Source organism: Oncorhynchus gorbuscha, linkage group LG18 (assembly GCF_021184085.1).
Source record: "Oncorhynchus gorbuscha isolate QuinsamMale2020 ecotype Even-year linkage group LG18, OgorEven_v1.0, whole genome shotgun sequence".
In the NCBI taxonomy this organism is placed as follows: domain Eukaryota; kingdom Metazoa; phylum Chordata; class Actinopteri; order Salmoniformes; family Salmonidae; genus Oncorhynchus; species Oncorhynchus gorbuscha.
Window position 1 is genome coordinate 21,466,051 of NC_060190.1, and position 25,874 is coordinate 21,491,924.

At 41.1% G+C, this 25,874-nt stretch overlaps 1 protein-coding gene across 1 annotated transcript; it reads left to right on the forward strand.

Moving 5' to 3' along the window:
- Positions 1–1,524: 1,524 nt before the first annotated feature.
- LOC124004117 (5-hydroxytryptamine receptor 3A-like) lies at positions 1,525–24,601 on the forward strand. Its single transcript, XM_046312912.1, has 10 exons — positions 1,525–1,595; positions 6,649–6,663; positions 16,502–16,643; positions 16,862–16,971; positions 20,479–20,648; positions 20,907–21,064; positions 21,195–21,405; positions 22,249–22,422; positions 22,749–22,753; positions 24,380–24,601. The coding sequence occupies exons 1-10, from the start codon at positions 1,525–1,527 to the stop codon at positions 24,599–24,601; spliced, it is 1,278 nt and encodes a 425-aa protein (XP_046168868.1).
- The last annotated feature ends 1,273 nt before the right edge of the window (positions 24,602–25,874 follow it).

A 25,874-nucleotide genomic window follows, 5' to 3' on the forward strand; every position in this document is an offset into this window, starting at 1 on the left:
GAGTTTTCCTCCATTTCCGCTCGGCCTTCCGGAGCCCTGTTCTGTGAGCTCGCATTGAGTCGTCAAGCCACGGAGCGGGAGGGGAGGACCGAGCCGGCCTGGAAGATAGGGGACATAGAGAGTCAAAGGATGCAGAAAGGGAGGAGAGGAGGGTTGAGGAGGCAGAATCAGGAGATAGGTTGGAGAAGGTTTGAGCAGAGGGAAGAGATGATAGGATGGAAGAGGAGAGAGTAGCGGGGGAGAGAGAGCGAAGGTTGGGACGGCGCGATACCATCCGAGTAGGGGCAGTGTGGGAAGTGTTGGATGAGAGCGAGAGGGAAAAGGATACAAGGTAGTGGTCGGAGACTTGGAGGGGAGTTGCAATGAGGTTAGTGGAAGAACAGCATCTAGTAAAGATGAGGTCGAGCGTATTGCCTGCCTTGTGAGTAGGGGGGGAAGGTGAGAGGGTGAGGTCAAAAGAGGAGAGGAGTGGAAAGAAGGAGGCAGAGAGGAATGAGTCAAAGGTAGACGTGGGGAGGTTAAAGTCGCCCAGAACTGTGAGAGGTGAGCCGTCCTCAGGAAAGGAGCTTATCAAGGCATCAAGCTCATTGATGAACTCTCCGAGGGGACCTGGAGGGCGATAAATGATAAGGATGTTAAGCTTGAAAGGGCTGGTAACTGTGACAGCATGAAATTCAAAGGATTCCCGGGAGAGGGAAATCGCTAGATTTTTAAATAGTAAATTTGTGCTGGAAGCTGGTTCAGACGATCAGTATCGTCAAGTTATTGGCACCTGAGCCAGAGAGCATTTCCATCAGCGACTCCACAGACTAAACAGACACCGACGAGCCCCTCGAGGAGGCAACCGAGGAACACCAGCCGTTAATGGTGGATCCGTCAATTACGGCGCTTCAGTCAGTCGAGGGAGAATACAGTATGTCAGTGATCCTAGGCAGGAAATTGAAAAGGCTTGTGAGTTCAGGTGCACTTGCAAGTCCAATGAAGGGAAGCCCTGGTGTTTACTTTTTACCCCCAAGGAGATGGTCAAGAGACCTGACCAGATGTATTATCTCACCAATGGTAAGCGTTTGCCATTCAACTAGTAGTCAAGTTTCGTTGGCTGTGAGTGAGTAATCTGTCATTTTATTTTACCTTTATTTAACTAGGCAAGTCAGTTAAAAACAAATTCTTATTTTCAATGACGTATTATGTGTGTGTGATGAGGCACAAGTAGACTGACTAGCTAGCTAACGTATTAAAGCCAAGTGTGTGTATGTGTAAGAGTGAATGTGTGGCATGGGAGAGAGGGATAGAGCAAGAAGTGGGGGATGTAGCTAATCATTTATGGGTCCTGTGTGTGTGTGTGTGTGTGTGTGTGTGTGTGTGTGTGTGTGTGTGTGTGTGTGTGTGTGTGTGTGTGTGTGTGTGTGTGTGTGTGTGTGTGTGTGTGTGTGTGTGTGTGTGTGTGTGTGTGTGTGTGTGCACGCATGCGTTTCAATGAGTGGAGGTTATGTGTAGTTGTATTGGCTGGAATAGATTATGACGATGACTGAAAAACATCTAGTGCTCATTGGCAAGATCGCTGGTTCCATGAACCTCTGCAAGGATTCAGTCATGTCGAAAAGGAGCAAAACCAAAGAGAAACAAAACATCAGAGGACATCATATTTCCTTGATAGTGAGCAAATCTGCAGAGAAACATTCAAATTCCTACAAGTGCACCTTTTCTTTAAGATTAATACAACTTTGTTTTCTGTTTATTATTGGGGATGCAACAGTGTTCATGAGGTATTTAAGAAAGAATAAGTAGTAGGCTGTATCATGAATAGAAAAAAAGAGCTGATGAAATATTGTGCCTTTTCAGCGCATGTTTTAAATAATGTGTTTTCTAGTTGAATAATTTAGACTGATAAAGCTCTACAATTAACATGGTGTGGCGGTCATCGGACAATCAGAGAATCTTCCACTATGTCGACAACTTCGCCGATGTCACTCCTAGGACGGATCCCTGGATTTAAGAGGGCAGACATTTGGGTGCTACTGACATTTGAAACCAAGTCCTCTGTAATCAAATGGATTTATAAATTTCTCTTTTTACATCAGCAAATGTAACAAAGTGCTTATACAGAACCCAACCTAAAATCCCAAAGAGCAAGCAATGCAGACGTAGATGCACGGTCGCTTGGAACAACTTCCTAGAAAGGCAGGAACCTACAGAGGAACCAGGCTCTAAGGGGTGGCCAGTCTTCTTCTGGCTGTACCAGGTGGAGATTATACAAGTACATGGCAATTAAGGCCAAATTGTTCTTCAAGATTTTCAAAAATGTATAGATGACCAGCAGGGTCAAATAATAATCACAGTGGTTGTAGTGGGTGCAACAGTTCAGCACCTCAAGAGTAAATGTCAGTTGGCTTTACATAGCCGAGCTTTCAGAGGTCAAGATAGCAGATGCGAGAGAGAGAGGGTTGAGAAGATCAGGTCTGGGCAAGGTAGCATGTCCAGTGAACAGGTCAGGCTTCCATAGCCACAGGCAGAACAGTTGAAACTAGCATGTCAAGTGAACAGGTCAGGGTTCCATAGCCACAGGAAGAACAGCAGAAACTAGATCAGCAGCATGACCAGGTGGACTAGGGAAGGGGACAGCCAGGAGTTGTCAGGCCAGGTAGTCCGGAGGAGTCAGGATATAGCCCCACCCACACCACGAGAGGGATATTGACAGTTGAAGTCAGAAGTTTACATACACTTTAGCCAAATACATTTAAACTCAGTTTCATAATTCCTGACATTTAATCCTAGTAAACATTTTCTGTCTTAGGTCAGTTAGGATCACCGCTTTATTTTATGAATGTAAAATGTCAAAATAATAGGAGAGAGAATTATTTCAGCTTTTATTTATTTCATAATATTCCGAGTGGGTCAGAAGTTTACATACACTAATTTAGTATTGCCTGTAAATTGTTTAACTTGTGTCAAATGTTCCGGGCAGCTTTCAACAATTTTCCCACAATAAGTTGGGTGAATTTTGGCCCATTCCTCCTGACAGAGCTGGTGTAACCGAGTCAGGTTTGTAGGCCTCCTTGCTCACCCACTGATGTTCTATAGGATTGATGTCAGGGCTTTGTTGTCCTTAAGCCATTTTGCCACAACATTGGAAGTATACTTGGGGTCATTATCCATTTGGAAGACCCATTTGCGACCAAGCTTTAACTTCCAGATTGATGTCTTGAGATGTTGCTTCAATATATCCACTTAATTTTGCATCTTCACGATGCCATCTATTTAGTGAAGTGCACCAGTCCCTCCTGCAGCAAAGCATCCCCACAACATGATGCTACCACCCCCATGAGTCACGGTTGGGATGGTGTTCTTTGGCTTGCAAGCCTCCCCCTTTTTCCTCTAAACATAACAATGGTCATTATGGCCAAACAGTTCTATTTTTGGAGCAGTGGCTTCTTCCCTACTGAGCAGCCTTTCAGGTTATGTCGATATAGGACTTGTTTTACTGTGGATATAGATACTTTTGTACCCGTTTCCTCCAGCATCCTCACAAGGTCCTTTGCTGTTGTTCTGGGATTGATTTGCACTTCTCGCACCAAATTACATTCATCTCTAGGAGACAGAACGCATCTCCTTCCTGAGTGGTATGACGGCTGCGTGGTCCCATGGTGTTTATACTTGCGATCTATTCTTTGTACGGATGAACATGGTACCTTCAGGCATTGGGAAACTGCTCCCAAAAGAGGCACTGAATTTGAAGGTTGGCCTTGAAGTAGAGCCACAGGTACACCTCCAATTGACTCAAATTATGTCAATTAGCCTACCAGAAGCTTCTAAAGCCATGACATTCTTTTTTGGAATTTTCCAAGCTGTTTAAAGGCACAGTCAACTCAGTATGTAAACTTCTGACGAACTGGAATTGTAATACAATTGTTGGAAGAATTACTTGTGTCATGCACAAAGTTGATGTCCTAACAGACTTACCAAAACTATAGTTTGTTAACAAGAAATTTGTGGAGTGTTATTATTATTATTTTTTTAAAACCTTTATTTAACTAGGCAAGTCATTTTTATTTTCAATGACAGCCTAGGAACAGTGGGTTAACTGCCTGTTCAGGGGCAGAACGACAGATTTGTACCTTCCGGTTACTTGTCCAACACTCTAACCACTAGGCTACCCTGCCACCCCCCCAAAAAACTAGTTTTAATGACTCCAACCTAAGTGTATGTAAACTTCCGAGTTCAACTGAATAATAGCTGGATGATTCTTTTTAAGCCTAATATTGCGGGTAATGGAGTCGCCAATGACTAGGGTTTTCAAATGTGTCAGAGCTCATGGTGGTTGGCTTTGACAGCTCAAACCCCGTAATGGGTGGAGGAGAGACCTGATAAGGCTAAGGGCTCTGACGCCGATCTTGCTTAGTGGGGAAAACCTGCTGAAACCTGATGAGACTGACTGATCCCCTGGCTTAGTAGGGAAAACTGGCTGAATGAGCGACACTAGTTGAGCATGCTGACAACATTTCTTTCCAGAAAGTTGTCAGGCTGTGGGGCTTTGCAGGGGGATTAACACATGTTACCTTCATGTTTTAAGTATTCTTATATTTCAGCACTGGAAATATCCATTGAGGATTTGAACACGGATGACAATATGGGAACTTTGATTAGAGTACTGGATTCTGTGTTTCTTAAAGAAGAGAAAGACAGTGCCTACAGTATATTCAAACTTGGTCAGTGTTAGAGATTTTTCGGTTGCAATGACAGACTACATAATTGATTTCGAACAGAGGTACAATAGGACACGTAAGTACGACATAGTTCTCCCGGATGCAGTGTTAGCTTTCAAGTTGCTAGTTACTGCCTGTCTGGGTGGTAGGGAGAAACAGCTGGCTTTGACTGCTTGTACTGTGCTGACTTTTGCGTCAATGAAGTCGGCACTAAAAAAAAACGTTTTGGTGAGGCAATAACAGATGGAATGCAAGTGTGTGTTTCGCACCATAGAAAAGGTGCCAACAAGTCACATACTCAAGACAACCAGAAGAGGGCGCCATTGCCCGGCACAAATCCACTAGAAAATATGGAAGGAGATCAAAATGTGCTATTTGTCAAAGCACTTACCATTGGGTTAAAGACTGTCCTCATAAAAATGAACAAGTTAAACTAACAGAGGAAAATGTGCTGCTTCTGATACTGAGATCTTTATAGTTCTTTATAGATCTTTATAGTTGAATCCTTAGGATCTGATATGATTGATACAGCGTGTGGTGCAAAATGGCTTGATAGCTAATTAAATATGAAAGAAGTACAAAATATGATTGACACACCAAGCAACTAAGCTTTCAAATTTGGAGATGGGAGAATCGTCCATTCTACCAAGAGAGTTAAGATACCAGCATAAATTGGCATTTTTGCAGGGAACAGAGCTGTCAAGGGACATTCACATCTGACCTCCGCCTGAAGCTAAGAGCGAAGGAACACTGGAAACTAAAAAAAAGTGTGTGTATGGACTGGCAGATGCATCACTCTACTGGTACAACAAAGTCAAGGCAACAATGCTGAGTACAGGTGGAAACATGTCACAAGTGGATGCTGCAGTCTTTTATTGGCTTGATCAAGACTGCAATGTGACTGGAGTACTTGCCTGTCATGTTGATGATTTCATCTAGGGTGGCTCACAGACATTTGCTACAACTGTGATTCCACACCTCAAAGTTGTTTTCCAGGTCGGCCGTGAGGAGCATGATCATTTTTGTTACGTTGGTATAGAGTTTATAACAGTTGATGGAACAATACTGATGCAACAGGAGAGCTATATCAAGAATCTTCAAGAGCTGTACAAAGGAATTCCCCTATCTGTGGAATTGAAGCTGATCAATTGAGGTCAAATTCTATGGGTTGCTAGACAGAGTAGACCTGATGTAATGTTTGATTGCTGCAACTTAGCAGCCAACACAAAACACGCCACTGTACAAACCATTCATGAGACAAATAAAGTTGTTCGTAAACTGAAATCACAACAAGTCACTAAAGTTTCAGCATGTTGGAAAAGATGACTCTCCGAAACTACTGGTCTTCAGTGATGCTTCCCCATGGAACCTTACAGATGGAGGCACACAAGGTGGACATCTAATCATGTTAATGGGTGAAGGAGGAAGATTCTCACCTATCTGTTGGCAGTCAAAAAGGATCAGAAAGGTTGTCCAAAGCACACTTACTGGAGAAACACTTGCAATGCTATCTTTCTTGCTGTTTAGAGAGCTTACCACTGGTGAGACAAAACGGCACATTCTACCTGTCGTTTGTGTCACTGACAACTACTTCTTAGTTGACGCTGTGAAGTCAACCAAGTCTGTCACAGAGAAAAGTCTCTCGAGATTAGCAGCATCAAGGAACTTATTCAAACACAGAGAATCCAGCGGATTCTGTGGTCGACCACAAAGGAACAGCTTGCTGAATGTCTGACTAAAAAGGGAGCATCCAGTCTTGTGCTCCTACAGGCACTCAGTAATGCAAAGTGGCAGCTTGAGTAATACAAATTAAAACTGTCACACAACCCATTTGTAATGGGGGACTTGAATAATACTTGGACATTTAATTATGTTGTTGATGTTTTATTTTGTCTTTAATTATCCCTATATTTCTGTTATTATGGGGCTACTACTATGTTATTAGTGCGCCTGCGCAGCAGTCTTGTTGTTGATAAACCTGGCCTGCGTGCAATAGCAAACATGTAGTGTGCTAATACAGTTTAGTAAAATAGAAATGAAAGTTGTCTCATTATGTTAAGTGGTGAAATAAGTATAGCCTGTTACAATTGTAATGGCCTAGCAGATAATAAGAAAAGACTATCAATATTTACCTGGCTAAAAGAGAAGGAATATGATATCCATTGTTTACAGGAAACCCATTCAACAATTTTAGATGAAGTTTTGTGGAGAAAGAACTGGGGGGGGGGGCGAAATATATTTCTCCCATGGGCAAAGAAATTCAAAAGGGGTGATGGTTTTAATTAACAGTAATTTTGATCCAAATGTGCAAATTGTCCAAACAGATTATCAAGGTAGATGGGACAATAAACAGATATGGCTTATTAACCTATACGGTCCGAATAATGATGATCCAAGCTTCTTTGAATATATATATAAGAATTTATCAACTCCACAAGCAACACTAGACTCTATTATTATGGTGGGAGATTTTAATACGGTCTTAAATACCTCTATGGACCGGAAAGGAAATCACACTACAAACTATCACCCTCAGGCACTTAAGGAAATCATGAATGTTATGGATATATTGGAATTAATGGATATATGGAGACTTAAATACCCTGACCTAGTGTGATATACACGGTGGAGGCTTAATCAAGCTAGTTGACTACTTTATGACATTCTCTCTGGCACCAAAAGTTTAAAAAGTGTTGATAGGGGACAGAATGCGGTCGGGTCATCACATAATTGGCATATATATTACTCTTACAGAATTTCCACGTGGGTGAGGATATTGGAAATTTAATCAAAGCCTACTAGATGATAAATTGTTTAGAACTAGGACAGAATAATTTATAACTTTTTCAGACATAACATAGGTACAGCAGATCACAATATTGTATGGGACACTTTTAAGTGTGCCTTTAGAGGCTATGCAATTCAGTACTCATCTATAAAACAAAAGCAATTTAGATCAAAAGAGTCCATATTTGTCAGGATTTGGCCAGGGTTGTTCCGGTTTTTGGTCACTAGATGCCCCCATTGTGCTCTTTGACCTTTTGTTTTCCCTTGATCCCCATTATTATTTGCACCTGTGCCTCGTTTCCCCTGATTGTATTTAAACCCTTAGTTTTCCTCAGTTCTTTGCTCTGTGTTTGTATGTTAGCACCCAGCCCTAGTATTCTGTGAACTCTTGTTGATCCCGGTGGACTCTCTTGTGGAATTCTGTTTTTTGTTCTTTTTTTATTTATTTTTGAGTATCTTTTGAGGCTTTTTATGCTATACCTACCACCTTGTGGATTTACCTTTTTGTCTTGGAGGATTACCTTTGTTCTTGTGGAATTCCTTTTGAGGTTGTGGAGTTACATGTTTTCCTGAAGGACTTCACTTTTTACTTCATTAAATACACGGTCTCAAGTACTGCTGTGTCTGCCTCATGTTCTGGGTTCTGCCGACTATTCGTGGCTCAGTTGGTTAAGTGACTGTTTCTCACTCCGGAGACCCGGGTTCGTAAACGCGTCCTGACAATGTTAACAAAGGAAATTGAAAGACTATCAGTGCAGTTAGATAGCAATAAAAATGGTACCATAGAGGCACAGAATAAGTTGGAGGAAAAACAAAAAGAAATGGAGGAACTTATTCAAGAAAGATCCAGTGTAATAGATTATAAAAATAAAGCGAACTGGATGGAATATGGGGAAAAATGCACCAAATTATTTTTCAATCTTCAATATAGAAATGCTACCAATTTTTTTTATTAAAACTTGTTACAAATGATGGAGTCACGCATGATTCACCAAATGATATTTTGAAAGAGACACTAAAGTACTTTAAGAATAGGTTTTCGTTTCAGGCATATTAGCATGTTTTAATCACTCCTATATGGTAGATTATCAGACATGCAACAAGAAGGTCTGATATCATTATTACTGAAACAGGACCCAAGATGTGTATATATAAAGATCCATTCCATTAAAAAAATTGGAGACCTCTTACACTTCAGTGTTGTGATGCAAAAATCCTAGCAAAATGCTTGGCGCATAGAATAAAAAAAGGATTGTCAGATATTATTCATCCTAATCAGACAGGTTTTTTACATGGACGATACTTTGGAGATTATATAAGACAAGTACTGGAAACGATAGAATACTATGAAATATTGAGGACACCAGGTCTGGTTTTCATAGCTGATTTTGAAAAGGCTTTTCATAAAGTATGACTGGAGTTTATATATAAATGCCTAGAATATTTCAATTTTGGGGAATCTATTATAAAATAGGTTATGTCTAGTAACTATAGGTGTAAAATATCAAATAATGGCTACATCTCAAGTTTTAAACTATCTAGAGTAAAACAAGGTTGTCCACTATCGGCATATCTATTTATTATTGCTATCGAAATGTTAGCTGTTAAGATTAGATCAAACAATAATATTAAGGGATTAGAACTCTGTGGCTTAAAAATTAAGCTGTCATTGTACGCTGATGATTCATGTTATCTTTTAAACCCAAAATTAGAGTCTCTCCATGGCCTCAGAGGATCTAGATGCTATTCTCTCCGGATTAAAACCTAATTATGATAAGTATTGGATCACAATAAAAATGCACATTTTACATTAACATGTAGTTTACCAATAAAATGGTCTGACGGAGATGTGGACATACTCGGTATACAAATCCCAAAAGAAAGAAATGATCTCCCTCCAATACATTTTTATAGAAAGTTAGCAAAAACAGATAAGATCTTGCTACCGTGGGAAAGGAAAATACTTGTCTATTTGTGGAAAAATCACCTTGATTAACTCTTTAGTCAAATTGTAATTTACCTATTTGCTTATGGTTTTGCCTACACCTAATGACCTGCTTTTTAAATTATATGAACATAAAATATTCAATTTTTTTTGGAATGGCAGATAAAATAAAAAAATTATATAACGAAAAAATTATATAAAGAATATTAATTCGGAGGGCAGAAATGATTAAATATTAAATCATTAGACCTCTCACTAAAGGCTTCAGTCATAGAAAAGTAATACTTAAATCCAAACTGGTTCTCTAGTAAATTGGTACGAATGTCTCATCCTATGTTCAAGAAGGGCCTTTTTTCCCTTTATTCAGATTACACCTGCCCACTTTCGGTTGTTTGAAAAGGAATGAATCTCCAAAATATCTTTCTTTTTTAAACAAGCCTTAGAAAGTTGTTTGCAATTTCAGTTTAATCCACCTGAAAAGATACAAATATTTTGGTTAAATTCAAATAAACTAATTGATAAAAGAAATATTTTTTGAAGAAATGTTTTTAAAAAGTATACTTTTTGTGAATGATATCATAAAAAGGACTGGTGGAGTTATCACACATGCAGCTAACACAGACATATGGAAATGTCTGCTCTACCCACAATTACAACCAATTAATTGCAGCATTACCACAAAAATGGAAGAGGCAAGTAGAAGGGGAAAAAAGTAGGGAACTTGTATGTCGGCCCTGTATTAAAGAACATAAATGGTTAATAAAGAAAAGTGTGATAAATAAAAACATATACCATTTTCATTTTAGGACCAAAAAACTGACAGCTGTGCCATATAAATTGCAAAATAGTTGGGAAGAGATTTTCGATCTACCCATTCAATGGCACATGGTTTATGAATTGATACGCAGAACGCCGGATTCAAAACTTTAAATTTTTCAATTTAAATTACTATACAACTAATAGAATGATATATATATATGGGAGATACAATCTTCCCAGCTCTGCAGATTCTGCTGTGTGTAGGCAGAGTCATTAGATCATTTATTTTGGTATTGTCCATATGTAGCTCGTTTTTGGTCACAGGTCCAGCAATGGCTGAAGAATTGCAACATTTGCCTAGAACTAACGCTGCAGATAGCAATACTGGGTGATTTGAAAAGCCATAGTCAATAAATATTATAATTATTTTAGCAAAATTTTTAATTTTTAATTTGTAGAAGCTATGAGAATAGAAAGGTTCAATTATTTTGTGAAGCATCACAGCACAGTTGAAAAATATATGGCAGGTGTTGAGAGATTGAATGGAGCTGAAGGGTGGGACTAATACCAAGATAAACCATATGGGGTCTGTAAAATAGCACAGTTACAAATAGAAATCAAACTGGATGGACATCAGCTATAGAGGAAGGACTAAAAACAAAGAAAAAATATCTATTGTAAAATGTGTTTATTAGTTTACTCCAATTGAGGGATCGATGGTAGGGTTTGCGGGGAATAATAATAAAGGTATATTCTTTAAAAAAGTATTTCTGTCTATATGTGTGTATGGATATATATATTTACCCCAAAAATATAAATGAGGGATTGGAAATGATGCAGACAATTACATTGATGGAAGCAACATTCTTCCCGCAATAATAAGCTGATCCACCCCTTTAAAAAAAATACAGTTTAGTAAATGACGTTAAACTGGAACCTTGTCGTTTTGCATTAAGAGCACAGACGCTGTATCATGCTTTCCTACACTTAAATTGCCCTTGTATAATGATTGAGTTTGAATCCAAGCTGCAATGACAAGGCATAATGTAATTGAGCTTTTTTGTTCAGAGGAGGTCCTGCAAATCCATGTCCAGATAAAGCGTTCAGGTTGACAAAGTTAAAAAGTTCTGTGAGGACAAAACTAAGATCTTGGTAAACAGAGTTTGATTAAATGGTTAAGAGTAAAAAGTGAAAGTTTGACATGTAGCCATGAACAGAGACAACACGGAAGTGCATTGTGTCACCATGTTGTGTTTTCCTAAATCTTGATACTTAAATTTGTATCAAACGTTCAACATCTCAAGCCAGGGGACGAGCAGCAAAGACTCTAACCGGACACATTCGCTACCGGGCCGCACGGAAAGGATAAATATTTTTGTTTTTGAATCAGTAAAATACAATAATTAAACACAATTATAGGCTATTTGTGCAGTAATTACATTGCACCAAGTTCAGTCTGTTTGTCCTTTTCTCACCAATCTAAATATCTCTGTCACGCCTACAACAGTTTATAGATTTTGAACTTGAGTAATGCGAGGTCATCACGGTGGGATGTGTTGCCTGCCAACTTTGCACTAGCCAATCTGTCACTTCAGGGGAGAATGACAACTGTCTTTAAATTGGCAGGTAAAGTGGCTGCATTCAAAGCCAAACTGGAACTGTGGGGTCGGCGAGTGGACAGGGGCATATTTGACATGTTCCAAACATTAGCAGGGATTTTGGGAGAGACTGAGACTGGGCTGTCTTTCTCCCAGCTGGCGGGCGATCACCTAGCTTCACTGTCAACGGAGTTCGAGCGCTACTTACTAACTGCCAAAAAATCCACGAAGTGCGAAGGAATGGATCCGCGACCCATTTGTGAATGCCCCAGGTGAATCATCCATGTCCATGCAGGAAGAAGATCAATTGACGGTGACCTTAAAAGTACGTTTGCAATAACTTCCTCTCTGCCGAACTTCTGGATTAAAATCGAGGCTGAATATCTTGAGATCGCCACAAAAGCACTGAAAATGTCCAGTAGACTGGACATAAGGAACACCCTTCGGGTGTCACTTTCTTCCATCACCCCTAGATGGGACAGTGTTGTGCCGAAAAGCTACCCCTTGCCAGAATTCTCCCCCGTCCCCAATCGTGTGAACGCGCATGCACTCAATTATTCATTGCTGCGACTTTCTTGCTCGCTGAGATTTCTGATTGCGTTTCACTTTATATGTCAGTTTGATCGCAGGGGAGGCACTAGTAATGTCTGCAGTTTTCGATTTGGCTATTTGTTTCAAGTGTATTAGTCTATAAATAAATCTCTTTGCCAAAATTTGTCACCTTTCCCATGTCTTATTCTATTAGCAGCTGTTTATTGCTTGTCTACATTTCACTCATTCCTGTATTACATTTAAGTCATGTTTTAATATAACACACACACAGTCCAATGCTCTAACCACTTGGCTACCCTGCCGTTATAAATTTATTCCAAACTCTCCACCATGGCCAAGACGAAAGAGCTCTCCAAGGATGTCAAGGACAAGATTGTAGACCTACACAAGGCTGGAATGGGCAACAAGACCATCGCCAAGCAGCTTGGTGAGAAGGTGACAACACTTGGTGCGATTATTCGCAAATAGAAGAAACACAAAAGAACTGTCAATCTCCCTCGGCCTGGGGCTCCATGCAAGATCTCACCTCGTGGAGTTGCAATGATCATGAGAACGGTGGGGAATCAGCCCAGAACTACACGGGAGGATCTTGTCAATGATCTCAAGGCAGCTGGGACCATAGTCACCAAGAAAACAATTGGTAACACACTACGCCGTGAAGGTTTGAAATCCTGCAACGCCCACAAGGTCCTCCTGCTCAAGAAAGCACATATACATGCCCATCTGAATGATTCAGAGGACAACTGGGTGAAAATGTTGTGGTAAGATGAGACCAAAATGGAGCTCTTATAAATCAACTCGCTGTGTTTGGAGGAGGAGGAATGCTGCCTATGACCCCAAGAACACCATCCCCATCGTCAAACATGGAGGTGAAAATATTATGCTTTGGGGGTGTTTTTCTGCTAAGGGGACAGGACAAATTCACTGCGTCAAAGGACGAAGGACGGGGCCATGTACCATCAAATCTTGGGTGAGAACCTCCTTCCCTCAGCCAGGGCATTGAAAATGGGTCGTGGATGGGTATTCCAGCATGACAATGACCCAAAACACACGGCCAAGGTAACAAAGGAGTAGCTCAAGAAGAAGCACATTAAGGTCCTGGAGTGGCCTAGCCAGTCTCCAGACCTTAATCCCATAGAACATCTGTGGAGGGAGCTGAAGGTTTAAGTTGCCAAATGTCAGCCTTTCGAAACCTTCATGACTTGGAGAAGATCTGCAAAGAGGAGTGGGACAAATTCCCTTCTAAGGTGTGTGCAAACCTGTTGGCCAACTACAAGAAATGTCTGACCTCTGATTGCCACCAAGTATTAAGTAATGTTTTGCAGAGGGATCAAATACTTATTTCCCTCATTAAAATGAAAATCAATTTATAACATTTTTGATATGCGTTTTTCTGGATTTTTTTTGTTATTCTATCCCTCACTGTTCAGATAAACCTACCATTAAAATTATAGACTGCCCACTGACAAAGAAATGATCAAACGTACAAAATCAGTAGGGGAACTAATACTTTTTTCCCTCACTGTATATCTTAATATAAGTACAGCATTTTAAAACACTTTAGTGCTTACAAGACAGAGTTTAATAACAGAGGGGAATCTGAGAATGCAAGGATTCCAACAGGGTGTGAGTTGAAGTAATCAAATCTGGAGCTGACAAGGCTCTGACTTAGCATCTTGGGGGCATCGCTGGATGGTGTGGAGGGAGAAACAGAACATTTAGGTTTGGGCTGGAATGTAAATTACATGTGGTCTCAGATGATCTAACATCTGAGAATGGGCCGGCATTCCCTTGGACGAAGAGCATCTCCGTCTTGCTGATTATGTGCTGTCATCCAGGTGGAAATGTCACCTGCATATCGGATGTAGGAAAAGCGATAAATTGAGTGTCCGGGGAATATGTACGTGTGTATATATCATCTTGGAATATTAAAATATTTATTTCAATTATTACGTTTTGTGGTTGAGGGAGGTTGATAGGGATGTGGAGGTGCCCTATTGAGGAGGGGATTCTTCATGAAGGCACATTCAATCAGTTTTGTTTATTATATTATTACACTTTTTTTTCTATAACAGTTTACTGTGATTATGGATATGCCCTCATGTTGACTTATATATTTGAACTTTCCTTTTCACCCAGAGTACATTTTTAAAATTATATTATTACTACTGTACCTACATTCTTAAAAACTAAAACAGAAAAAGTGTTTTAAAAAATGTAGTAAAAGCACGATGGGTAGAGAGAACAGTAGAGGGAATCTAATCCTGTGGCACGCATCAGAGGGCATGATAGGTCACCAAAATGATTCTGAAGTGTGCCAGGTCTTGCAGTCCCAAGATAGGAGAATTTCGGGAGGCAAGAAAATGGCCTTACCGAGATCCCCCCCTTCTAATTTCCTTAATTTTGTGGCTAGAGTCAAATACTTTCCATATGATAGGCAACCAAAATTAATAATGAAGTATGTGTGTTATATTAAACAGAGGGAGTAAAATGTAGGCATTCAATAAACATTTAAAAACAAATACTAGTCAAATAAGACATGGGAGAGATGACACATTTTGGCAAAAATATTTATTTATAGACTAATATATTTGAAACAAATAGCCAAACTGCAGACATTACTAGTGCCTCCCCCGCGATCAAACCGACATAAAAAATCAAATGAAACGCAGCCTAATGTGATCAGAAATCTCAACTAGCAAGCAAGTCGCAGCAATGAGTGTGTGTGGGGGGGAGAATTCTGGCAGGGGGGAGCTTTTTGGCACAACACCGGGAAACAAGTTCAGGGCTCCCACTGATTCAGCGACATGGTAAGTTGCAATGTTTTTATATGGTCAGAGAAAAATATGCACTTTTAAAAAATAATATCATCATGTTAGACCTACTTAAAAATGTTATGAAAAAGAGGCTATACTAAACTTATAGGCCTAAAATATTCAGATTGTGTCGTGACCCCCCCCCCAGTCCATGTTGGCCAGTCCAGGGAAAACATTGTTTATATGAGACCGGTGCAGAAAAGTTTGGGGACCGCTGCTCTAACCAAAGCCCACATGAATCGGATCCAAAGAGACTATCAGTAATATTTTCTTTAACATTTCTCATTTTAGTTGCTGCTCAGAGAGACCACATCTTGCTCTCACCCCCTCCTCGGTTTTAGCTCTTTTCAGATATCGTTTACTCTGTGCGACTGTCACAAAAATGCAGGTCCTGGGTGTGTGAGAGGGTTGCTTGGGCACATCTACATACTGTATGCTGTACCCAGGGATGTGTTAGATGGAGATTTTTGGGGGAGCGTAGCCTGTATACTTTGACATTTATCCAAATGTAATTTGAAAACTAAGGGCCACAACCATAATGTGCATGTGTACACATCATGGCATGAACATGTGCAGTGTGAGACTGTTTCTCTGCCATACATGTGTATATGCGTATACATGTGTGGACGCACGTGCACATGATAAAACAAGTGAATTTAGCCAATCCATTCTGTTTGTATGTGTACAAATGTGTGAGCGTGTACATGTGCACGGCAACGATGCAGACAGACACTGGGTGAGCGTGAGAGAAAGAAGAACAATCTGGGCACTCCTGTCAATGGATTTCATGCATTGTATTAAGCAAAGTGTCTTAAAAGTAACTGCAAACCTTGACTGCGTTTTTCAAAAAAACATGGTCGGTGACACTTAGCATGTAATGGAACGTAACTCATTTGGAGTAGAGAGATCATGTTGGTCTCATTAGAAAGCTAACGTTCTCTTTCCAGCACTGTATGAACATGTATTTTTGGGTCAATGTGACTGATTATGGTAGAGCAAGTCACATACAGTACCAGTCAAGAGTTTGGACACACCTACTCATTCAAAGGCTTTTCTTTATGTTTACTATTTTCTACATTGTAGAATAATAGTGAAGATATCAAAACTATGGAATCATGTATTAACCAACAAATCTGACAGAGAGGTGGCTATCAGTAAAAGAGTAAAGACAATTGTCAGCGTTCAATCAAACCTTGATCACGGACATGTTCTCGGGCGGTTGTACTTATGTTCAATCTTAATACCTGAACATGTGTGTCTCTGCTCCTATTAGGTACAGTCTCACCTGAGAGTGTGTATGAAGTATGTGTCTGTCCCTCTAGGTACGGTGTCACCTGAGAGGGTGTGTAGTTATCAAGATGTTCTGGACCACCTGAACCTGACCAGAGGAAACGATGTGTTCACCTCCACGCGGCCCGTGCTCGACCACACACACCCAACCATGGTGCACCTGGATGTCTACCTATACGCTATCCTCGCCGTGGTCAGTGTGTGTGTTTGTGTGTGTGGAGGGGGAGGCACGTATGTGCGTGTTATCTGGTGATATTCACATGGTGTGTGTGTGTGTGTTTCTAGATTGAGAAGTCCCAGACCTTTGTTCCCTTCATCTGGATACAACTGGTGAGTTCTCTCCCCCCCCCCCCACTGTTGTTTTCCACTGATCCACATGCACCTGCTTCTCATGTCCTCTCCTCCCTTCAGACCTGGAATAATGAGCGGATCTGGTGGGATCCTAGTCAGTTCTGTGGAATATCCAGGGTCTCCGTTCCCAAAGAGATGTTGTGGATACCAGACCTCTTAATCTATGAGATGTGAGTAACAAAAGCACTCACGCGCATACTCTCCATTCGCCATTAAAGTGGTCAATACAGTAGGCTATCAGCGCATTACCCACCACCCATTTCAGCTGGAGGCAGTTTAAATTGTTATTATTTTTATTGGGTCATAAGGGCACTACAATCATAAAAATGTAATTGCACTTTTGCCCCCTTTTTTTCTATTACACACCCTCCCACCCATTCCAAACATACAGTTGAAGTCGGAGTCATTAAAACTAGTTTTTCAACCACCCACACATTTCTTGTTAACAAACTGAAGTTTTGGCAAGTTGGTTAGGACATCTACTTTGTGCATGACAAGTAATTTTTCCAACAATTGTCTGCAGACAGATTATTTCACTTATAATTCACTGTATCCCAATTCCAGTGTGTCAGAGGTTTACATACACTAAGTTGGCTGTGCCTTTAAACAGCTTGGAAAATTCCAGAAAATGATGTCATCATTTGAGTCAATTGGAGGTGTGGATGTATTTCAAGGCCTACTTTGTAATCATGGGAAAATCAACTGCAACTGCACATGGGGACAAAGATCATACTTTTGAATGTCCTCTCGTCTGATGAAACAACAACAGAACTGTTTGGCCATAATGACCATCGTTATGTTTGGAGGGAAAAGGGGGAGGCTTGCAAGCCGAAGAACACCATCCCAATCATGAATCACAGGGGTGGCAGCATCATGTTGTGGGGGTGCTTTGCTGCAGGAGGGTGCACTTCACAAAATAGATGGCATCATGAGGTGGGAAAATTATGTAGATATATTGAAGCAACATCTCAAGACATCTGTCAGGAAGTTAATGCTTGGTCGCAAATGGGTCTTTCAAATGGACAATGACCCCAAGCATACTTCCAAAGTTGTGGCAAAATGGCTTAAGGACAACAAAGTCAAGGTACTGGAGTGGCCACCACAAAGCACTGACCTCAATCCTATAGAAAATTTGTGGGCAGAACTGAAAAGTCGTGTGCGAGCAAGGAGGACTACGAACCTGACTCAGTTACACCAGCTCTGTCAGGAGGAATGGGCCAAAATTCACCCAACTTATTGTGGGAAGCTTGTGGAAGGCTACCCAAAAAGTTTTATCCAAATTAAACAATTTAAAGGCAATGCTGCCAAATACTAATTGAGTGCATGTAAACTTCTGACCCACTGGGAATGTGAACGAAGAAAGAAATCACTCCACTATTATTCTGACATTTCACATTCTTAAAATAAAGTGGTGATCCTAACTACCCTAAAACAGGGAATTTTTACTAGGATGAAACATATTTGGCTTAGGTATATGTAAACTTCAAAGGTACCCCACCCTGTCCACCCCCACAAAAAAATATTTTTTGTCAGGACCCGGTTACGAACCCAGGTCTCCGGAGTGAGAAACAGTCACTTAACCAACTGAGCCACGAATAGTCGGCAGAACCCAGAAGATGAGGCAGACACAGCAGTACTTGAGACGGTATATTTAATGAAGTAAAAAGTGAAGTTCTTCAGGAAAACATGTAACTCCACAACCTCAAAAGGAATCCTACAAGAACAAAGGAATCCTCCAAGACAAAAAAGGTAAATCCACAAGGTGGAAGGTAAAGCACAAAAAGCCTCAAAAAATACTCAAAAAACAAACAAACAAGAACAAAAAACAGGATTCCACAAGAGAGTCCACCGGGATCAACAAGAGTTCTCAGAGTACTAGGGCTGGGTGCTAACATACAAACACAGAGCCAAGAACAGAGGAAAACAAAGGGTTTAAATACAATCAGGGGAAACGAGGCACAGGTGCAAATAATAATGGGGATCAAGGGAAAACAAAAGGTCAAAAGGCACAATGGGGGCATCTAGTGACCAAAAACCGGAACAACCCTGGCCAAATCCTGACATTTTTTGAATTCAAAGTAAACAACACACAAGGCAAAGTAATTTGCCAACACAACACCATCAAGTAAGCATTTTACATCACATCCAAAAGTTGAGAGATTTCTGAGGCTGCTACTTTCCATGTTTCCAGAGTGCTAGGAATGGCTTTATTCATATGGAGAGTGCATAACTCCCAACATAATTACGTCCTGAAAGTATGCTAGCCATTGCCTTATATTAAGTTCATGTGGTGGCAACCAGTGCTGAACAACAAGTTCTTTGACAGCAGTCAACCCAGACAAAATCTACGCACTTTCCTATTCAGCTGCATGCATGTATCATCGTTAAGAAACAATGTAATTGGTTGAAGGGGTACAGTTTTATCACTCATGTCAGAGAGCATATACAACACTTTCCTCCAGAAATCATAAACCTCTGGGTAATCCCATATCATATGTTTGTATGTGCCAAGTGTATTGAGGTTACATAGGTCACAGTACGGGCTTTGAGCCTGTTTTGCATCTATGAGAAAAAGTTTAAAATGAATTAATTGATGGTTTTGGTTATTTGATGAGTGAAATATATTCTCTGGCAGTTTGCTTGTTTAAAACACTTAACTTTGGGAAAACTGGACGTTTTGTGCTGCATGTTTTTACCTCGCTTCAAAGTACCCATGCCAAAATCCTATCAGAAACATAGAGGAATGTATTTAGTAAATACCTCCTTTGCCATTGAAACCAGCTTTTCTCCCTGTTCTATTGGTTTTAATATCAACTTTCCTTCATTGTCCACAAGCTAAAAGCACAATCCTGTAATCAACCTATTCTGTTTGTTTCATCTTTAGATTTACCCTCATTCTAAGTTTCTAACTGAGATTTTCATCTGTCACATGAACCGCTCACATCAGGTGCGCTCTTAGAACAGTGTTCTCACAATTAGCTTTTTGGCAAATGTTTGAAAATTGTTTTAGCCTACATTGGCATCTTTATTACAGTAGTTTGTATGTTCAATAATATAGCCTCCTGGCTGAGATGATAGGCTTGTTGCTGTCATATTTCAGACAGAGAATAGTATATTCAATAGGGAAGATAAATAACAGAGTGCACCTAACAAGGCTACTTTTCTAATGAGACACCTTGTAGTTCTTCCAATTACTTGCTAATTTTTCAAAAAGCAAGCAGGAAACCCTTTCTAAAGACTTGACATATAGTGGAAGCCATAGGAACTGCAATCTGGGTCCTATCCATTTGTATTTCCTGTAGGCTAGCACTAAAATGGCCTGTGACCTAAAAAATAATAATTCTCGGATGGATTTTTGCTTTCCATATAAGTTCATTATTTTAACAGTTTTATAAACTTCCGAGTGTTGTCTATCCAATGCTACCCAGTATATGCATATCCTAGCTTCTGGGACTGAGTAACAGGCAGTTTACTTTGGGCACGTCAGTCATCTGAAATTCAGAACAAAAACCGTCTCCAAAACAGGTTAACAATTGTGGTTACTACATGATTCCATGTGTGTTATTTCATAGTTGGGATGTCTTCACTATTATTCTACAATGTAGAAAAACATTTGAATGAGTAGGTGTGTCCATACTTTTGACTGGTACTGTACATGTGTGTGTTTGTTGTTTCAGGATAGAGAAGGACGATGGCCCTCACAGCCCATACCTGTATGTGTCCCATGATGGGATCGTCTTAATAGAGGACGAAATGAAGGTGGTTAGCACCTGTAAGATGGACGTCCATAAGTTCCCCTTTGACACACAGAGATGTAACATCACATTCAGCTCCGCCATACACATCGGTGAGTGTCCTCAACCCTAGTGAGTATGATGCGTGTGTGTAAGGTTAGGGGTGCTTTAGGGGATAGGCAGAAGGCGGGGTGTATATCCTAAACAAACTGAGGTTTAGTGCAATTGGAGTGCAACTAGTGCATATGCTCTCATCAAACCGTCATATGTATACACACACACACCTGTGTGCATGCACAACACACATTTGAGTGGCTCTTCTCTTCCCTTCGTCTATTCCCATCTTCCTCTCACTCCTCTCCTTCCCCCAGTGACAGATATACAGCTCATTCCTTTCTCTAACTCGTCCCGGGTCACCCAGGCTTCTCGTGAAGTCATGCAAACGCAGGGAGAGTGGGAGTTCCTGGACATGACTGTCTCCAGGGGCAAACTAATCTTAGATCGCGAGTGGGACCAGATCTCATACACTGTACGTCTCACGCACACAAACAGATACACACATTCCATATATAGCTGGATCTATGACCAGGCCCGACATTACTATGCCACATTTGACATCACTGTCCTATCCTTCTTCCTGGCTCATCTCCTTTTCTTAGATCACCATGGCGAGGAGGCCCCTCCTCCACGTCATCAATTTCCTGCTTCCCATCCTGTTCTTTCTGTGTCTGGACCTGGCCTCCTTCCTGATCTCAGACCAGCGGGGGGAGAAACTAGGCTTTAAGGTCACCGTGCTGCTGGCCATCTCTGTTTTGCTGCTCATCCTCAATGACATACTGCCCTCCATGTCAAACAGGACCCCTCTCATAGGTCACACAGGCACAAATGCACACAAACATCTATATTTACAGTGGGGAGAACAAGTATTTGGCAGGTTTAATCCATGACGGCGTAGTGTGTTACTAATGGTGGTCCCAGCTCTCTTCAGGTCCTTGACCAGGTCCTGCCGTGTAGTTCTGGGCTGATCCCTCACCTTCCTCATGATCATTGATGCCCCAGGAGGTGAGATCTTGCATGGAGCCCCAGACCGCGGGTGATTGAACTTCTTCCATTTTCTAATAATTGCGCCTACAGATGTTGCCTTCTCACCAAGCTGCTTGCCTATTGTCCTGTAGCCCATCCCAGCCGTGTGCAGGTCTACAATTTTATCCATGATGTCCTTACACAGCTCTCTGGTCTTGGCTGTTGGAGTCTGTTTGATTGAGTGTGTGGACAGGTGTCTTTTATACAGGTAATGTGTTCAAACAGGTGCAGTTAATACAGGTAATGAGTGAAGAACAAGTCTGTGAGAGCTGGAATTCTTACTGGTTGGTAGGTGATCAAATACTTACGTCATGCAATAAAATGCAAATGAATTACTTAAAAATCATACAATGTGATTTTCTGGATTTTTGTTTTAGATTCCGTCTCTCACGGTTGAAGTGTGCCTATGATAAGAAATTACAGACCTCTATATGCTTTGTAAGTAGGAAAACCTGCAAAATCGGCAGTGTATCAAATACTTGTTCTCCCCACTGTATGTATATACAGTATGCACAGTCGCGCACACACACACATACAAAGAGTATTGGTGTCCAACGGATGTGTTACCTCCCAGAATGTGGCTTGTGTGGTGATCATCCATTGTCTGTTTGTGTGTGTTCTCCCTCACAGCGACCTACTGTATAGTGATCTTTTCCTTCATGTTGCTAAGCCTGTTGGAGACCATCTTAGTGACTCACCTGATGGAGAGAGATTCCGTACACCAAGAGACAGGTATAGACCGCGCCCCCGCATATGACTGTGACAACAAACCAGACCACACCCCCTGTCACACCAGTGACTCAGGTACGCCACTGACAAGTGCCACACTTTGTACTGTCGTTTGTGTGCAGGGTAGTTTCCTATAGAGGGGGAAATAGATGAGTAAAATCATGAGTAAAATCATCATGACTGTGTCACCAAATGACACCCTATATATCCCCATATATTGCACTACTTTTGACAAAAGCCTAGTAGTGCACCACAAATAGGGTGCCATTTGGGACACAGCTAATAATGTCAGTGACAGAGCTGCTGATCGGTTTCAGAGGAGGAGAGGAGGCGTGGTTGCTGTGCCTGTATCTGTGATGTGTCTGGAAGAAAATCTCCATGTGAACCATTGCCTGTTGCAGAAGAGGTTAGATTGCCTACTTTATTTTGGTTGCTTCTCAAATGGCAGCCTATAGGGATGTGGTGCATTGCTTTTGACCAGGGCCTATAGGGAAGAGGGTGCCATTTGGGATGCAAACATCGAAAGCAACGTTCTTTAATATTGGTCAACAGGGTGCAAAATCTTTTGATGTAGCCAAGCAATTACAGATTCCCAACTACACTGAACAAAAATGCAAATGCAATATGCAACCATTTCAAAGATTTTTTCTGAATTACAGTTCATTGAAATAAATTCATTAGGCCCTAATCTATGGATTTCACATGACTGGGAATAGACATGAATCTGTTGGTCCCAGATACCTTAAAAAAAAAAAAGTAGGGGCGTGGATCAAAAAAATCAGTCAGTATCTGGTGTGACCACCATTTTCTTCATGCAGTGCGACATCTACTTCGCATATAGTTGATCAGGCTGTTGATTGTGGCCAGTGGAATGTTGTGCCAAGTTGCTGGATATTGGTGGGACATGGAACGATTTGTAGTACACGTCGATCCAGAGCATCCCAAACATGTTCAATGGGTGACATATCTGGTGAGTATGCAGGCCATGGAAGAACGGACATTTTCAGCTTCCAGGAATTGTGTATAGATATATTATTGTGACATGGGGCAGTGTATTGTGATGGCGGTCAATGAATGGCATGAATATGGGCCTCAGGATCTCGTCACGGTATCTCTGTGCATTCAAATTGCCATCGATAAAATGCATTTGTGTTCGTTGCCCATACCATAACCCCACTGGCACTATGGCCCACTCTGTTTACATCGTTGACATCAGCAAACCACTCGCCCACACAACATACACTCTTTTATCTGCCTGGTACAGTTGAAACCGGTATTAATCCATTAAGAGCACACTTCTCCAGCTTGCCAGTGGCCATTGAAGGTGAGCATGTGCCCACTGATGTCAGTTACGACGCTGAACTGCAATCAGGTCAAGACCCTGGTGAGTACGATGAGACGGTTTCTGACAGTTTGTGCAGAAATTCTTCGGTTGTGCGAACCCACAGTTTCATCAGCTGTCCTGGTGGCTGGTCTCAGACGATCCTACAGGTTGAGGCTGGTTGGACGTACTGCCATATTCTCTAAAATGATGGAGGCGGCTTATGGTAGAGAAATGAAGATAAAATTCTCTGGCAACAGGTCTTGTGGACATTCTTGCACGTGCCCTCAAATCTTTAGACATCTGTGGCATTGTGTTATGTGACAAAATTGGACATTTTAGAGTGGACTTTTATTGTCCCCAGCACAAGGTGCAGTGGTGTAATAATCATGCTGTTTAATCAGCTTTTTGATATGCCACACCTGTCAGGTGGATGGATTATCTTGGCAAAGGAGAAATGTTCACTAACAGGGATGTAAATTAATTTGTGCACAACATTTTAGAGAAATACAATCTTTGTGCATAATGGAACATTTCTGGGATATTTTATTTCAGATTATGAAACGAGGCCAACACTTTACATGTTGCGTTTATATTTTTGTTCAGTATACTTCGGCAACAATTCTTTTTTTTTACACGTGTAGAGTTCCTTTTTCTCTCATGTTAATGATCTCACAGTACTAATAATAATATCATGTTGATAATCTCCAGGTCATCTGTAGCGAGCAAGGAGAGTCTCGCCTGCTGCTGTTGATTCTGGGGGACCTACGGGCGGTTGAGAGGACATTAGCGTTGTTCGCCAGTGGCAGGAGGGAGGGGAAACCTGGCTATTGGACCAGAGTGGCACGGCACCTCAACGCCACCTTCTTCACCATCTACCTCATCTCTGTCATGCTCTTCATTAGCTTTATGTGTAAGGAGTGGTTAAATTAGACCTAGAATTAAATTACCAATTGCATATCCAAATCTAGACATCAGAGCATGCTTGTATACTTCATGTTTACGTCCCATTTTCTCACGTGCAGTGCCACTGTCGATGGGTGTTTTGTTTTGAAAGGCATGTGCATTTATGTAGCTCATGTGCATAAAATATATACATGTTTTATGTTTAGCATATTCAAACACTATGGAGAGTACTTATGTTATCCAACTGTGTGCTTTTCATTTCATATGTCATGTTATTGTAGACTACGCTTTACACCAAAAAAAAAAAAACTGAAAGACAGTGTGTGCATGACTGCAGTGAGATGGAGAAAGGGAGAGAGCCTTGCCAGTTGCTTCTCCAAGCTGTAGGTGGCAATATGCTCTGAAATGTTGCATCACTGTCCCAACACCACTTGGACAACTCGAGTTCAATCAATAACGTGGATTTTCTTTGTAACCACTGCAGCCTCACTACTGCAACATAAATTTGAGATTTGTCAGACTGTTTTGCCAACTCTTTAAAGTAGAGAATATTGTAGTATTTATTCGCAGGAAAAAAGGGTTGGAGACGCCTGCGATTTCTCAATGAAACAGGTGAGTAGTTTGGCACCCATGGAAGCATTACATTAGAAGAAAAGTGTAACTTTTTAGCCCGGTTAGTTATAGCTACATAGTGGTGTCACAATCATTGAGAGTAATAGAATAACACCCTGACTACACTGGCCACGTTGCATGTGTCAAAGACCGTCTGCGTTGCCAAATGCTAAAAGAATAACTTATATTTGAGATGCACGACAGACTGCAAGTTCCACCTCTCCCATCTCCTTATTGGTTTTCACAAAGATACAAACCTATGGGGTGGCTTGAAAGACAAACGAGGAGGCTGATTACAGACGGTCATTGGACAAGCTGAGTTATGGTGGAAGCAGATGTGGATCTTGAGTCTAATGGCGGTGGAAGCCGTATCGAAGTTGTTGTAGGAGCCATTTTGGCCTGTTTATGAGTTGCGTATATGTGACCAGACTCAGGAAACTAAGCGTATGTCGCAAGTCACGACTTCACAGAAAAGCTGTTTGGCAGAAATGCCTTCTCGAGCATGTGAACTTTCACGCGCCTTACAAGAATAAAATTGTTAAATTACGAGCCTAGTTGGTTTACCCACAGAAAGAGTGAGTAACATTCTTGCTAGCTTGAGATGAGTGGGCTGGACATGCCGAGAGATGAGTTTGTATTGGTCTACCATATAGCACGCGTCAGTCTATTGGAGCTGGTCAGTATGTTT